The sequence below is a fragment of the Narcine bancroftii genome, chromosome 6, assembly GCF_036971445.1.
Source record: "Narcine bancroftii isolate sNarBan1 chromosome 6, sNarBan1.hap1, whole genome shotgun sequence".
In the NCBI taxonomy this organism is placed as follows: domain Eukaryota; kingdom Metazoa; phylum Chordata; class Chondrichthyes; order Torpediniformes; family Narcinidae; genus Narcine; species Narcine bancroftii.
The window spans coordinates 9594643-9611791 of NC_091474.1; the positions used below are offsets into that span (position 1 = coordinate 9594643).

At 35.8% G+C, this 17149-nt stretch overlaps 1 protein-coding gene across 6 annotated transcripts in view; it reads left to right on the forward strand.

Moving 5' to 3' along the window:
• tpd52l2b (tpd52 like 2b) overlaps positions 1 to 16776 on the forward strand; it is a 59552-nt gene extending 42776 nt beyond the window's left edge. For 4 of the 6 annotated variants that reach the window (XM_069883879.1, XM_069883874.1, XM_069883877.1 and 1 more), the window contains 4 exons: positions 4326 to 4352; positions 5035 to 5076; positions 5282 to 5330; positions 15898 to 16776. In XM_069883879.1, the coding sequence (XP_069739980.1) occupies positions 4326 to 4352; positions 5035 to 5076; positions 5282 to 5330; positions 15898 to 16005 (226 nt within the window). In that variant the 3' untranslated portion in view covers positions 16006 to 16776. The remainder of the gene's footprint in view (positions 1 to 4325; positions 4353 to 5034; positions 5077 to 5281; positions 5331 to 15897) is intronic. The other 2 variants (XM_069883878.1, XM_069883880.1) reach the window with 1 other exon arrangement.
• The last annotated feature ends 373 nt before the right edge of the window (positions 16777 to 17149 follow it).

The following is a 17149-nucleotide window of genomic DNA, read 5'->3' on the forward strand; positions in this document are numbered from 1 at the left end:
AATCTTGAATTATCTCCAATGGCACTTTGTTTGGGTGGCATCTTTTCTCGTTGGCCTTGGTGAAAGCAACTTTGCTTAAAAAGTTCAAAAATTAGTCTGGCTCTTTTATTGGAATAAATAATGGAGTTACAAAAATATTCACATGGAAAGTCTTCAGCTTTGATGTTAATGTTTGATTGCTGCTCTGCAAAACTTTAAAGTTTTTAAAGTAGACAGTTATTTTATGGGAGATTTTAATATTCTAAATGCACTTATTCCTATTTTGGATCCTTTTGGTATTTGAGAATCTGTTTCATCATTCTGCTTTCTGAGTTAGAGTTTTTAAACCCATATGTACAATTTTGTATTGAATGGTGATAATCCAACTTTGATCAAGGAATTAAATGCAAGGTTTGACTTGGTCATACAATTTGCATATTTTCAGTGCAGACATTGGAGGTGTAATATGTTCAAGATTAGTGACATTTCCTTTCACTAATTGAATTAATTATACTTGAACTTTAAGTTTAAATAAACTGATGTTTTAATAGTTTAATGTTTAGAGTTGTTAAATTTTGCAAGTTCTCCACATTTCTTAATCTAACATCAGCTTCATTTTGCTATGAACTAGCTAATCAAGAAAGTAACCTACTGTGCAGTTACACTCGCTTTATTTGTATGAAACTAAACTACTGGACTAAGAAGGTACAGAATATGTTTTGTATAGTGAAATGTAAACCTTGTGTTGATAGGTAAGTATAATTCTAGTCTCTCTTCACATCAGTAGTAGGATTACAGTGTGAATATCTGGTTTAATTGCGACCAGTCAATCACAATGTGCTAAATCTAAAAGTCAAGTTGAGACTATTAGATAAAGTGAATAAGATTGACCACTTAACAGCATAATTTTTATTTACATTTTAAAATATGCTTATAGATGTTGAGCAACGTGGACTATTGTGCAATTACTAGGGCAGTATTAACAAGATTTAAACTTTACATCAATTTGGCAAATACTTAGTTTAAAAGCAAAGTTTTTATTTGCTCAGTGTTCCATTGTTGTAAGACACTGAATGCAGGATTTTTGCAGTTTTTTGTGCAATATTTCAGCATCCTTCAGGTGACATACCATTCTTTTCTTGACCTCGCTCTCACACTGAGACTATTTTGAAAGCTCTTTTTTTTTCTATTCCCACCGTAAGCCTTCCATTTCCCTAATGGTGTATGCTCGTATTGGAAGTTGAAAATGTGCAAGAATGTTTTGAGTAAAAAGTTTTAATTTATGAATCTCGGGTCCAGGGTTGATTTTTTTTAAAAAAAGTAAATTTCAGTCATGTGAACAGAGTCTAAAATTGCTTTCTAATTACCTTTCATGCTTATTGTAGTGTATTCCTTTGCATGTTAAAGAACATTTGATTTTAGATTTATTTTGAATTTTGTTTGGAAATGGATAGCTGCATGTATTTTGTGTAATGTGGATCCTCTTTTGGTTGCTAAATAATCATGTCCTTTTTGAGCACATCAAAAAATATGCTAATATGTCCCACTATTGAACCCCCAGACACTGGGCAAAAACCCAGGTCTTGTTTAAAAAGTTCTGAGAATGCAGGGCGATTTCTCAGAAATGGTCATGACAAATATTGGAAAGATGTAAAATTAACTTTTCATAAAATTTCCAATTGTAATAGAGCTTAAATTTCAAATGTTTACTATTACCTGTGAGATTGAATAAAAGAGATCTTGGAAATTTGATGCTGCGATTTTTGCAAATTGAATAAGATATGAGACAGGTGGAAATCCCTCAGCAAGAGGAGCACTTTTTTTTTCCAAAGAAGGCTTTCCAGGAAGATAAATGTCAGTGAATTAAGCAGTAAATAAAAACCATGAAGCTGACATTTGATGGAAATCACAATCTGCTGGAGGAGTACTTCAAGCAGTATCAGTGGGTGAAAAGAATTGACATTCATAGCCAAGGAACTTTTGATGTGAGCTTCTCTTCTCAATGTCACCAGTCTTGAAGAAGGTTTCGGCTTGAAAAGTGGACAATTCTTTTTCACCCCCTGCTGCTTGACCTGCTGAGTTCCTCCAGCAGATTGTGTTTGGCTTCAATTTCCAGCATCTTCATTATCCTATGTCTTCTGTTGGAAATTTCACTTTTATTTCTCCTCACTTTTCCAATTCAGGATAAAAGGACATGCAACAATAACTGTTCTCTCTCGGCCATGCGCGCTCTCTGCAGATGCGCATTTCTAAAATTCCTCATTTTTAAGTCAAAGGTGACAGTTTGCTGTGTGCCTTAGTTCTTGCAGCAACCTTGTCATAGAATTGAATTTATTTCCCTCTAATATATTTTGCCTATAGCCTGCTATTTTGTGTACTCGCCTACACTGGAGATGATTTATAGTGACCAATTAACCTATATATTTTTGGGATTTAGAGGAAATCTAAACACTTTTGGAAAGCCCACATGGGTAGATGTGAAATTTTAACAATGGAGCATGCACCAACTGCTAATTACAATGAAGCAGATGGAAGACAGATGGAAAGTATTTAGCAATCCTTGTCCTTTGCTTCAAGGTTATTAGTTTTAATCCAACATTTGTATGTCAAATTTCCAGAAGCTACAACATTTTTTCTTTTTTAAACCATTTTTTCCAAACTTTTTTGAATATTTTTTCATTTACCATTAGTAAAAAGGAACATCACACATCATTGTATGTTGCAAACATAATTTTTCCATTATCAACAATGTTTTCACCTTCATCTTACAATTGCTTTGTGTGCTATTGAAAATGCACCTAGGCTTTGCTACAAACATTTGAGCAAGACTTTTGTTTCTTGGAAATATGCCATTCAAACTTCATTTCAAATAATTCATTTTCACCTTTAAATTTTTTGTTTCTATCAAACTCTATTGCATACGGTTGGTTACCTGAGGGCATTGAAAGGACGTTACCAATGTTGTCCATAAAATCTTCTTCAATGCACTGGAAAATAACTTCACTTTCTTGTGGTATGGTAACACCCCCAGCAAAGTGGCCCCATCTAGATTTTGGCAACCTTATTGGGTAGGCCGCATTGTTGAATGCCCAACACCAGACTCCAAAAACAGCCACTTTGTTCCAAGTTCTGTTTCAGGGAAAGATTTTCAGCTGCATCAATAAAAAGGTTTTGAGGATTGCTTATATTTTCCTTGAAATGGGACTTCCAGAATTTATTGTCCTGAACAGGTCATGAAATTCGATGTTTTGCAGTAGTATCATAGTGAAAACATTCATATTATAACCATCTTACAACATTGCTATAAACAAAAAAAAAATTAAAATGTAGTGCTCAAAAAGTAAGGCAGTGTCTTTAGTTCATTGATTATTCAGGAATCTGATGGCAGCAGGGAAGAAGCTGTCCTTGTGCCGTTGAGTACACGTCTTTAGGCCCCTATACAGTTTTCCCAATTGTAGCAGAGTGAAGAGTGAATGGCCTGGGTGGTGGGGGTCTTTTGAGGTTAGAGGCTGCTTCTTTAAGATTACACCTCTTGTAGATGTCCTCAATGGAGTGAAGTCTGGAATCCTCCTGATTCCTGAGAATCTTGGGTCAATGACCCTCCAAGCAGTGGAGGAACATTCAAGCATGTGCAGAGAGCCTCAAGAATATGTATTAGAAGCAACTGTAGGATCATCTCAGTGCACCATCAGTCTTCCCTGTCAGATATTTCTTGCCTCTCTGTGGAAATGTTCTTACTAGCTAAAACCAGCTGATAGCAGATCATCCTTAATCCAAAGGTGTGCTTAAAAAGGGCCACATAGCTGGATGATGATTATTTGACTTTTCTTGATTTATTGTTTTGGAAAAGAATTTAACATTGTGTTTTACTCCACCAAGAAATACATCATCTCATATGTTCCCTCATTAAAAGGTTCAGATATGCTTTAATCCTTTGATGTGATTGTCATTTGTATTGCCAGTGTTGCTTGGTGACTGTGTTTCAGAGTGTAAAGTTTTTAATTCCAGATTTTCTTTTTGGTGAATGGTTTTTCTGGTTGACTTTTTAATGAATATCTTTTGTGTTTGAGTAAGTTTTTCAATTGCGCAGGTCATTGAGGAAAAGATTTAGTTAGAACTTCAGTCTCAAATATTTCTCCTGAAATTACCCTTGAAAACTTTCATTGGGACTACATCTTCAAAGCTATTAATTAGCCACAATTTTTTATTTTTAAAAATCATTTTACATCATCACGAGTGGTAGTCTACTTCTGCTTTTCTTCCATAACACATTAGTGGTATTATTGGCTTGAATTGTCTCTGGTCTGACTGACCTATCTTTCCTTTCTGTTATTGGCTTCTTTCAGGTCTCACCCTTTTTCTCAGTCCTTTAGGTAAGATGAAAGTGTAACCTCTTCTGGGATATGGAGCTTTTTGTGTTGTGAAATTGTTTCATTAGAGCTCCTTATTTGGCACATTAATTCAAGTTTGAGTGCATTAGCACAGTAATTGTGGCTTTTGTGAAGTGGTGTCGATAAATAAATGTGTTGCAGGTAATAAGTTAACGCGGAATTTAATTCTGCACTTGAGCTTAAAAATGTGTATAGGTCCATCAGTTATTCGGTCCAATTTTTCCCTGTTTGTAGCTGATTTGTTTCTTCCCAATATTAATGAAAAATTGTCATTCAGGAGTCTGATTACAGCAAGAAAGAAACAGACCTTAAATCTGGTGTTGCACGATTGCATGTGAATCTTCTTATTTGGAGATGAGTGAAGAAAGAGTAGTCATGATGGTGGGCATGAGGAAAATTTTGTTTTAAAATAACTTTAATTTGTTGATTCCCTGCCCAAGATGAACATCAGTTTATTATAAAATGAAATTAAAGATTTTAAAATCTTTTGGTTGTAGGTTCTTGGTTGCTTGTATACTCTTTAACATTTATTCATGAATATGCTATTTGTTGTCATGAGAAACATACTTGTCTATGCTCTTTGTTTGATACTCTCATGCCCTTTGGTCCAAGACTACTGTTTATAACTTGAGCTACTTGTTCCTTTCTTCATGCTTCCGAGTAGCAGTTACTCAATACGTCATTCAATAAGCATGCCTGCTATGAGGTAATGTATTATTACATTAATTTGATCTCAACTCTTTTGCCTTTGCGATGTTAGTAAGTTTCTGCTTGCATTTGTCACACATTTGAGAGTTTGTCATTTCATTTGGTTTGAATCCTTCAGTGTTTAGTAATGCTTGCTGGTCCTATTACCAGTTGTATGTTTGCTTAATTATGAAGCATTCAAACACTTATATTTTTAATTTCAGAGAATCGCCTACCTTCAAATCCTTTGAGGAAAGCGTTGGAAATCTAAAGGTATGATGTGAAATCAGAAATGGCAGTTGCAAATTTTTATAAACATGGCACAATAAGGGTAGCGGTTAGCGTGATGCTTCAACAACGCCTACAACCCAGGTTTGAATCCGGCACTGTCTGTAAGGAGTTTGTACGTTCTCCCCATGAGTGCATGGGCTTCCTCCAGATGCTCTGGTTTTCTCTAATCCTTCAGAACATATGCAGGTTTTAGGTTAATTTGGATATTTGGACAGCATGGGCTCATGAGCCAGAAGGCCCCGTCAAATTAAAAATTTAATGGAGAGTAAATTCAGGTGGGAGAAATAGATTAGCACACGGAGCAGTTCTCACTCTAAAAATGTTTCCCTCAATGCCAAAATGCATCAAAATTGTCGATTTTAATTGAGTATGTGGTCCTTAATGACATTTAACAAAGCTTTCAGTAAAGTATTGGATAATGTTTAAATCATTATTTTATCCACCAAAGAATCAATTGTGAAATAACCATGAGTGATTTAAATGACAAGTTATTATAATGGCTACAAGTTATATTAGAATATATCGTAGCCAGGGCCACAAATTCAGAGACCATATAAACAAAATTTAAGAATTCATAGGAATTTTTACACTATATTTAAATTTAATTTGAAATAGATTAATATGTTAACTTTTTTTGAGAGATTGTTGCCCAGTATTTTATTATCCTGTACTGTTTAAGTGAAATTTACACAATTCTGGATTTTAGTGTTCCTTTGCCAAGTAGAGGGCTTTGGTAACTATTTCTATTAAGGTGGAGACTATCCAAGTGACCTGATCAAGACTACTCTCTTGAATTGTATTGACACCATCCAAATGTTAATTTTCCATGTTACATTAAGTTTGTAAAATTTGTGCTTGTCCATTTGGGTACAACTTTCTATGGCATGCCTCGAGCAATTATCTCAGGTCCCGTTAAATGTTAGCCTGTTATACATTCATGCTTGTGTTGTTTTGCTACTGGAGCTTCATAAAATGTAAAACCATGAGAGACTATATCTGCATCTATGACATAATTAATATATTTTGCATGCTAGTTTGAACTTCCTAAAGCATTGAGCCCTTTACCCAAGATGTAGGAGCAGAATTAGGTCATTGAGCCACTTGAGCTACACTTGTCTCTTCAGCATTTCTTTCACACTCTGAGATTTTTGCTTTACCTTGCCCCTATTCAGTCGGAGGCCGCCTATGAAATAGTACTGTTGGTATCCTACTTATTTTTCTGACCAAATTTTAAGCATTTGTCTAAAGTGTTCAGTGCTGAGCTGAAACTGACTGAAGCGTGATCGTGTAAATGGAGACTAGCTCTGTGGCTAAGGATTAAAGCATGCTGGATGATTCCGAGAATGTAATTACTCTGTTCTTGATAAATGAAGAAAAATACAAATAGAATTATCTGGAATTTTTAAACACTGCATTTCATGTTTCTTCTGGCTTTGCCAACTATATGGCTCTTGATGAATATTAAGGGGGGAGGAGGTAAAACAGATTTGAGAAAGAAAACTCTTGATTTTTAATTTGCATAAAAATTATATTTGAAGTGTCCACAAAGTTTCTGTGGGCAGAAGAACATTGATTATGGTCAGAACTGTATATTCCTTTACTTAAAGAAACTGTTATTAAAGCAAGACTATCGTACTTGTGATTTTAAAGCTATTTTATGAATAGGTTTATTTAAGTTATTTCTGTTGAACTCATTCTGAATGGAAATTTTTAACTGACATTTCAATGCTAATATTTGCAATCTTAGTCTTAACAGTTGAGTTTTTGGTGTTTAGTTATTTAACATCAAAACTTAGCCAGTATTTTGACGAAAAACAGCAAAATCAAAGGGTGAGTTGAATATTCATGTTGGTTAGATCAGTCGAGGCAGAGACAAAGTATTGGTCAAAGGAAGACAATGGCTTTATGTCAGGAAATGTTTCATTCTGAACAAAGAGCTGTAAGAACATAGAAAACTTTTTTTGCATGGTTTAAAATCTTCCAGTTATGAAACAAATATTTCACACATTTGCCATTGATGCACATTTGAAATCTAAAACCAATTGAAAGGAATTTCAGTCACACCCATGAGAATATTAATGATACACTGTGATGAATTAAGTCTCCATTTCCTACTTCATAATCTCAATCATTTTTCTTCCTACCTGGTGGAATATCATAATCAAGAGCATGAATTTAAAATTCAGCTACAAAATTGTTCATTTGTATTTTGAAATCATCAGTCTCCAGATGTGTATTTTCTGGATTTTTGTATTAAGTATGGCACCATTTGTCAAATTGACCATTGGTATAACATATTGATAGTGGAGAAAGCTCTGAATTGGAAAATTGATGGGTTTTTTAAATTTGCCTTAATGTAATGTTATAATATTTCAAACCTTCCACTTTTCCTCATAGGCAACATTTTAACATGTATATGATTGCAAAAGTTCTCAGCTTAAGCAGCAACACAAAATGGCCTCCAGGCTTCAAAGCCAAACTGAACTGGTGACAAATGCTTGCTTGTATGTTGCCATCTGCTGGGCAATTTGAACTATTGTGTTTTGAGAAAAGCTTCAGTTTTTAGTGCAAATACAGGACAGTTACTGTTCGTGATTTTAAGCTGGAAATTTGGATTGATAAGTTGATGCATCTAACAGGCTTCCCAGTAATTAAACTAATTAAAGCAGTAGGCTGTTAAATCCTACAAATGACTGACGTAAGAAACTTCGATGTAGATGAGGGAAAGAACATTGCTAGGAAGTATAATACTTGGGTGTCAAATACTTTGTGTAATGTAGTAAATGTACTTGGTGTGTGGAACATGCAATTATAATGACCATATGTTAAGTGGACTCATTAATTATCTCTTATTAACAAGTTAAATTCTTGTCAAAAGGTGGCTCTTTTACATGAATTGTGAAATCAAATTGCTGTTCTCGGCTTCTCTACTTTATTCTGCTTAGTTACCTTATGGAATTAGACAGAGACAGCACTGAAGCAAGTTTCATTCTGGCCTGCCAAATCTGTGCAGACCTTGAAGCATTCGGCTTTAAACTAATCCTACTGTATCTCACCTTATCTCCCACTCTTTTCCTCCTGCGCACCGATTTTATCACTTGACTATATGGGCAATTTGCAGCACCCAGTTTACCTAACAATGAGCATCATTTTCGGATGTGGAAAGAGGACAGAAACAAAAGTCGCAAAGATGCTCCATGCATACAGCACCCAAGGTGATGAGAGTCATGAAGCCACAAATCTACCAGCTGCACTGCTGTGCTGCTCTTACCTGCTCAGTTTCGTGCTTCATTCCCTTATTGCATATTGATTATTTTGATATTGAATCTATTAGATTCTTGGGAAAGATGTCATTGACACCCCCCCCCAAATGCAAAGCCAAAGAGCACTTTGGAAACAAAGCTATCTCAATGGGTGAGGAAGTCCATTCTAATTGATCCAAAACAAATTTTTCAGCTTTCTTAAAAAAAGCCAGATGTTGACAAGTGTTTTCCAGTAACTGCTGGAATATGAACAAAGTGTAGGATGCAAATTATACGAATTGTACCTCATCACCAAAAACGTGCACATTTAGTTTTTGATTTCAGTTCCTTGTTGAGTTGTACTTGTTGTTTGGAACATGCTCATGAACTCCAATCTTATACCTTGCTAAGAGTAAAGGAGAATTAAATAGTTGCTCAATTTAAAACCGAACTTGTTGGGACCAGAAGGTAAGATGAAGACCAAAATGGTGAAAAGCAACTAGATCAGAGAAGAGCAGGAACTGTGTTAGGAGGTTAGAAAATTTGAATCAAGTGAAAAATATTTAAGGGGATGAGGAGAATAATAGCAGCACTGTATAAATGTACACCACTTCCACAATTAAGGCAAAGTAGAATTAAACAACCTAACTTTGTTCATTCTGCCGAAAGCATGCAAGTCCTTTTTTAACTTTTAATCATAATTCATCTTGGTTTCACAATAGAATTTTCTTGGGTGACTAAAGAAAGGGATCATATTAGGATAGAAATGTTTGGGTTTAATGCAGGCAAGGCAAATTTTACAATTATAAATAATACAAGGTATGTTTTATATCCGAGGACAGTCCATGACAATATTCTACACTTTTGGTGCCATTGTAAAACCATATTTTTTAAAAATTGGTTATTTTTAGTAAAAAGTATGATTGTTTTGAATCAAAGGTGTTCCTATTTCATTATTTATCTTGTTCCAAATGGTAATCAAGTGTTTAAGCAAAGATGCCTCCTTCACACCAGTTAACTTTGAATCACATTTATAATCTGTAATGTTCTTCTTCCCTAAAGTCGTTTAACATAAATACTGTAGGATCTCTGTCTGAGCTAATCCTTTGCAATCCAATTTAATATCATCTTTATAATTTTTTATGTATAATTCTTTTACATAACTATGTATTGTATCATATCTTTTATAGTGGGGGGGGGTAAGAGGGAGAGGATGGCAAACGAGAATCGTGTAATTTAAAAATTTATTTTAAGTATTGCCTATAATTATATGGATGGAAATTTTTAAATAAAATATTCAACAAAAAAAGGTAAGGACAAGTAAATGTGAATAGGAGCCCCATAATTTTGGTTTGAATTAATCCGATTTTATTGACAGGCTGCTCACTTGAAAGAATAGGCAGATGATAGAAGTAAGGTGATGCTCATATCACTGTTCTTGAAGAAATTTGTTTAAACATCTCTGAAGAATGAAACTACAGCAATCCAGAAGTATATTGTAAGGAATCATAAACTCTGCTCCAAGCTAAAATGGAAGTGCTGCAAAAGCATAAAACTATGTCAAGCAAGGAAATGTTTCTTTTTTGACTAACAGAGAAATTCGCCTGCAAACATTTTCCAACAATGGAACCCTTACAGAACCCTGAGATAGTCTATAGGCTTGTTCCAAATGTTACTTTTATTTTGCTGTTAAATTTAAAAAAAAAAGGCTACAAAATGCTCTTCACTTCAACGGTTCTGTGTTAATGTCCTGAATCTGTTGGCAAGAAGAGACCATTGAATTGATATTTATCAGGATCTTGAGATAACTTTGAAGTTATTTTTAATCTAGTCAATTAAAAGCTCCCTTTTATGAGTTTGCTAAAGGAAGTAGACAACATTAATTGGGATGCAAAGTGGAGAGAACTAACATGTAGACCGAGCAAAACATTTTGATGTTGAAGAAAATATCGAACGACAGCCTTGGTATGTGAAAGATTGTAATACAGTTTTGAACGTGCATTGCAAGGTTGTATGGTGTGGAGGTTTAGAAAGATCAAAGGTGGTGTTCTGCCCAAAAGTGCAAATTTGCTAATAGGGCAGAATGGAAGACCCAGAGAGTGAGGTAATTCTCGTGAACCAGTGGATGGTATAGTTGACTAATTGGTTGGTAAAACAAAGTGTGATAATTAAAAAAGCAAAACTAAATAAATGCTGGAATGTTAAAGCAGGAAATGATGGATAACATTGGTCGGGCACTATTTGTGAAGAGTATTAAAAAAATTTCAGAACCATGTCTTTTCATCAACTGATTGGTCATTGGAAAGAGAAGCATCATTGTTTCAGATCAGAGTTAACATTAAGTATCTCCAAGACTGAAACTGAGATTAAATTAAGCGATATAGAAAATTGTCACAGACATCAAGTTTATCTTGGTGTTCTTTCCACAATCATCATCTTCATCCATGTTTGGTCATAATGCCTAATTGTACTAATGCAGCGGTTGCATTTCCATCTGCAAAAGGAAATATTTTGAGGAAGATGTGGACATGGAAGGAAATGGGGCAGATGGTCCTCTTATGAGTAAAATGTTAGAGCACAAGATGTGCTGGATACTTTCTGCATCCAAGTTCAGAGAGCTTTGACTTATAGTTTTGACTTGGAGAAACTAAGATGAAGCTTGGTCTTTGTTTTCTGTGCTGTTGTCACTGAATTCTTTTTGGTCTTGGGCATAATTGTAGCAGCGTTTCTTTGAATTTATTTACATTTAATGTATTTTTTCAATAAATCCCAATACAGAATTATCTTTCTAATTCATTTCCATCAAGTTAGATATTAAAAACTCTGCCAGCCACAGATTTATTTTGAGGGTTCATTGCTAAGATTTGGAAAAAAATACAAATGCGAAGAAAAATAATTATTTTCCTTTACCTGTGTATTTGTTTATTTTAACCTTGAAATGGGAATGGCGTCTGCCGACTAGATCTTGTATGATGATTCGAAGTATCCACAATAGTAGAGTAAGGATAGACTGGATAGTTACATGGAGAGGAGAGGACTGGATGTGTATGGACCGGGTGCTGGTCAGTGGGACTAGGAGGGTGGGGATTTGTTACGGCATGAACTAGTAGGGCCGAACTGGCCTGTTCTGTGCTGTAAGTGGTTATATGGTTAAGGTTAAAGATTTTCATGATCTACATTCTTAATATATTTGAATCCGTGACTATGTGGCACCTTGGTACAATTAAGTGTATTTCTCTTGCATTGTTGGTTCCAGCCCCAATATGCGGTTTGTGCTTGTAATTTTGAGTAATAATGCTTGGATGTTCTGGTTGTTTATATGCAGAAGAAATGGTTTATGAACACTGGATTTCTTTCACTTTTGAAGATAATTTAAGTTGTTGAAAGCCATTGAACCAGCATCTATTCATCCACCCAGAATCAATCAATAAACGTGCCTCTTTTGGCACACATTCTGATTTTTCATAAGCACTCTTCCTCACCTTGCATTCCATCTTGGCAGTGTCCAACCAGATGGCATCATTGTCAACTTTTTCAATTTCCAAACTCTCTCTCTCAGCCCCTTCCCTTCTATCAGAGAGCTATTGTTCCTTGCCCTCTCCTAACATTTCTCAGTTCCTTTCTTCATCTATTTACCTATTACTGTTTATGAACACTGGATTTCTTTCACTTTTGAAGATAATTTAAGTTGTTGAAAGCCATTGAACCAGCATCTATTCATCCACCCAGAATCATTCATTCTTCTCCCACCCACCTCCCCTTTTTATTCCAGTGTCTGCCTGAAGTCCTCCTGTTGTGGTTTTCTCGTTCTTTTATTTTTTTAAATTTGGTGGAGGATGGGGAGATTAATAAGGTTTTCTTTTTTGTATAAATACCACATGTATTTGAATTAAGTTTGAAATGTAATCTATTTCCTTAGTGATTTTGAAATAGTTCTTTTTAATAAAAAGTTCCTAATTTTCAACATTCCTGAGGAAAAACTCAGGCCCAAAATGTTGACTGCCTTTTGGTTTCTTTGGATGCTGTGTGATTTTGTTCTGTATTTTGACTGCTTCCTCTTCAATGTCCCTATTTAGACCAGTGAAAAATTCTTAGTTGATCAATATTATTTGCTGGTTATGGTTATTCCTTCGTCCTTTCAAGTTTTGGGTAATCTAGATTTGCCATTTGCACAATCAAAATGTTTACCTTTCCAAAATCTGCTTTTCTCTTTGAGGGAAGACATAAATGGAGAAGCCTCTACTGTTTAGTACTAGTTGTTGTATCACTTTAATGCATTAGTTTTTCTCTTGCATTGAGCCCACAGACACTTTCCCTCTCCCGATTAGATCTTGAGAAATGGTATTTCCATCCTACTTTGCTCTTCCATCTTAACTGAATTTTGAAGCTTGTTTTGTTCAGCTAACTTGAACCTTTTGATGTGTAAAATTGATCAGATTGATTCTTCCCCCCCCCCCCCCCCCGCATTGCCTTCAGGATCAATAATTTGTGATCATATTATGCAGTTTATTGATGATTCAAAGTATCTATGATTTGTATCTTGAATTTTTTATTGTGATTGGTCATTGTTAACTTTGCTGATGTTTTCAAATTCTGATTTTTGGATGTTCAATTTATTTATATGGATATTAAACTTTTTGAGGTGCTTCTCTTAAACAATTGGAGACCAACAGCGTTAATTTGAACCAATTTCAGTTTACCCAGCTTCTTTGAGCTTTCAGACTTGCATTGGCTCTCAATAAAGCAATATTTTACTTTTGATTTAATGTTAAGCCTTGTTTTCAAATGTCTTAATTTTTGCCTTTCCCTTTCTCTGAAATCTCCAGACCTTTTAACCCTCCCAAATTTCCATGTTGCTGTATTTCTGGCCACTTGGTTAGCCTTGGAGTTAATTGAGAGATCATTCATAGCCTATGTATACCGGTATTCCCATATTCAATACTTATTAACATTTACATTTCAGTTTCACTTCATTGCACACTACCTTTTCTGATTTAGTTGATCTTTATAATTCATGAATTGTTGAAAATTTGACTAGTTCCTACTGCGTTTCTGAATCCATCTTATTTTAATCCAAAGTGAAATTGGTCAGTATTTTTCACAGTTCCAAATAACCACCATTTTCAATAAATATTGATTTTGTTCTTCAGACAATTCTTTGCATGATCCATTCGATGCTTTTGACACTTTAATTCAAGGCAATGAGCATTGTAAAGTTTCCACAGTCCAGTTGCACTGGACTTTGAAGTTGTTGAGATAGATGGCCAAACAGGATCATTCACTTCTGAATTACTGCTGGAGAATTATACAGATAATTTCATTATTTTTAAATTGAATTATCTAAAAGGTTGTGCAACTCTTCTATAAATCAGAGGCCAAATGTGTGCATCAGGTAGTGATTTATCAGTTACCACAGCCTTGCGTGGAATCTTGTCCTTAAATTTTGTGATTAATATTATTCTGCATTTTTAAAATCTTTTAAGGATATTATTTACACAATTGAATGAACATTTATTTTTTCCAGAAAATACACTGTTGATAATTTGCTTGTGACTGGAAAATAAAATGCCTTGTAAGATGCTTTTACCTGTGTAGAAATTGGCTGAAAGACAGAATGCAATGACAGTAAATGTGCATTTTTCAGACGAAAGGAATAGAGACGGTGGTGTTCCTTGGGACTCGGTGGTGAATCTACTGCATTATTAGATGCCTGTTAATGATTTGAATCCATCTCATTTTATCATGGGTCCTCTACCGGCATCACCTACGGCTCCTAGAATGCTTCCATCAGCGCTGTCTCCGCTCCATCCTCAACATTCATTGGAATGATTTCATCACCAACGTCGAAGTACTCGAGCTGGCAGAGTCCGCAAGCATCGAATCCATGCTGCTGAAGACCCAACTGCGCTGGGTGGGTCATGTCTCCAGAATGGAGGACCATCGCCTTCCCAAGATCGTGTTCTATGGCGAGCTCTCCACTGGCCACCGTGACAGAGGTGCACCAAAGAAGAGATACAAGGACTGCTTAAAGAAATCTCTTTGTGCCTGCCCCATTGACCACCGCCTCAAACCGTGCATCTTGGCGCCTCGCAGTTTGGCGGGCAGCAACCTCCTTTGAAGAAGACCGCAGAGCTCACCTCACTGACAAAGGAGGAAAAACCCAACACCCAACCCCAACCAACCAATTTTGCCTTGCAACCGTGCCTGCCTTTCCCAGATCGGACTTGTCAGTCACCAACAGACGTGGACATACCTCTCCATAAATCTTCGTCCGCGAAGCCAAGCCAAAGAAGAAGAAAGAATGATTTGCAGGGTTATGTTGGTTACAATTTACCATGCACAGTAGCAGGGTAATAGATGACAAGATGACAGGCTGAATGCCAAGTGACAAAAGAAATTTGGCACAAGTATGATGTGATGCCCTCGCAGAAAGAATGAGCCATTATCGACTAAATGGCAGGAACATAATCTAGATTCTAAATCCTTAAGAGTTGTAGCATGTTGAGACCATGATTTGCAAGACCTGTAGGATCCTTGGAATAAAATAGGGAGTACAAAAGAACACATCATTTTTGAACTACTGTCAGAAAGTGGTTTGGCAACAGCTTGAATATTGTGTCCAGTTCTAATCCAGTAATTTGAAGGTTGAGGTGAAAAAAAGTGCAGAAAATATTAACATGATTCCAGGGGCAAGGAATTTCAGATGTAATGTCTCTGCATCAGCTGGGATCAAGGAATGTTTAGAGTTGATGTATAGTTTTTCATGGCTGGTGTAGATAATCAATGGAAAGAAGCAGTTGTCATTTGTGGATGAGCCAAGGGCCAGATTTCTTAATTTGACTGAAAGGTAGAAGAGGATGTGAAGGGAAAAGATTTTCAGAGTTGTTGGTCTGTCTGCACAAGTGGAGGAAACAATAATTAGGATCTTTTCAACGGAATTTGAATAGACAATGATTGAAGAGCAAAAGGAAAAAGGTTACAGAATTGAAATTGACGGGATTCAGGGTTGGGGTCTTGGGCGGCATTTGTGGGCCATGCCCCTCAAATAAGTTATTGTGTCCCCACGCCCCAGTCCGACCCTGCCGCCACCAAAAAAAAATCAGACCCTCCATCTAACCCCCCCCCCTTCCCCCCCGTAGTTACCCAAATGCCCCTTGGTTAGATTTGACCGACGCAGACTCCGATGGGATTGCTTTAGAGGCTTAAGCAATAGGCTTTTCTGCCAAAACAATTCCTTGATTCCAAGTCAAACTTCTAATGCGTTGAAACCATATTAGCTTTGTTTTCTCATTTTGTTTTTGTTTCAGGCTAAAGTTATTAAAAATGAAAACCATGCCAAAGATGACTATCATACTCCAACTGCTCCAAGTCCAAGTACAGAAGAAAAGCCACCACAGGACAATGCACCTTTCTGAACAAGAGCTCTTTTCAATATCTGTGTCCCTGATCTCCAGCTTGCCTGTTGAATTAATTGCAGATATAAAGTGAATGTACATATGGTTATTTGATGCCCACTTTTGGAAAAGTGCATTACTGTTCTGGAAATCTGATATAACTGTTTTGTAATAGATAAAATGGAGGGGAAAAAATTCTAAGCTGACAAATGCTCTTCACCTTATCTTTACAAAGCTATTGCCACAAATAAAATTTGGCTTTTGAGTACCTTTAAAGCCTCACTTTCAACAGTTTCAAGCACACTATTAACTATGATTCGTATCATAATACCCTTATCCTGTGCTTTAATTACTTTTATAATTATGGGAGAGAATTTCCAGTACCATGTAACCTCCTTTAGAATGATTGGAACAGCTGACATTAAGGAGTACTTATTTGGTCAGGGATTATTTTGGCTTTTTATTGTTTGTCCAGCAGCTTTAAATATGTTTATTACATTTATGTTGGTGACTGAAGCATGCTGACGTTTTGTTTTCTTTTTCAGAAGAAATGGCAGCCAAAAATACCAGCTGGATATGTGCATCCAGTGGGTTATAAGGGATATAAATATGAAATCTCATTAGGTTTAATGGATGAAATGCAATTTAGAATGTTTTGATACATAATGGGTGGTTGTTTTACTGTTTGCAAACGGGTTGGTCTATTACTAGATGTATACTCTGGTTTAAATTGTATATTTCCTTTTATCACTAACTAGTATGCTCACAATTAAATATTGGTTATGAAAGCAAGCTCAAAGAGCAAGGTTTTTTTTCTTCTGTTTCTTTTATCTTCACTGGATTACTGGATTCTGCAAGGCTTGCATCATGCACTGAATAGCTCTGTGGGTAGTACTTCCAGTATGTTAAATTTGATTATTTTCTCATAGAAATACTTGATAACTGAAGGCTCAATTCTGTTTGTCTACAATGTGGGGGTGGAATGCCATTGGATCACTTGTCCTTTTCCATGTAATCAAGTCATGATTGCAGGATTTGCCCCCCAATGCAGTAATAATGGAAGTGTATTGATTCCCGCCTACTTATTTCCTACATGGATATGATTGACATTCCACTGGGCAGTTGTATACCCAATACTTTTTGTGGTTACTTCCCAATGACATTC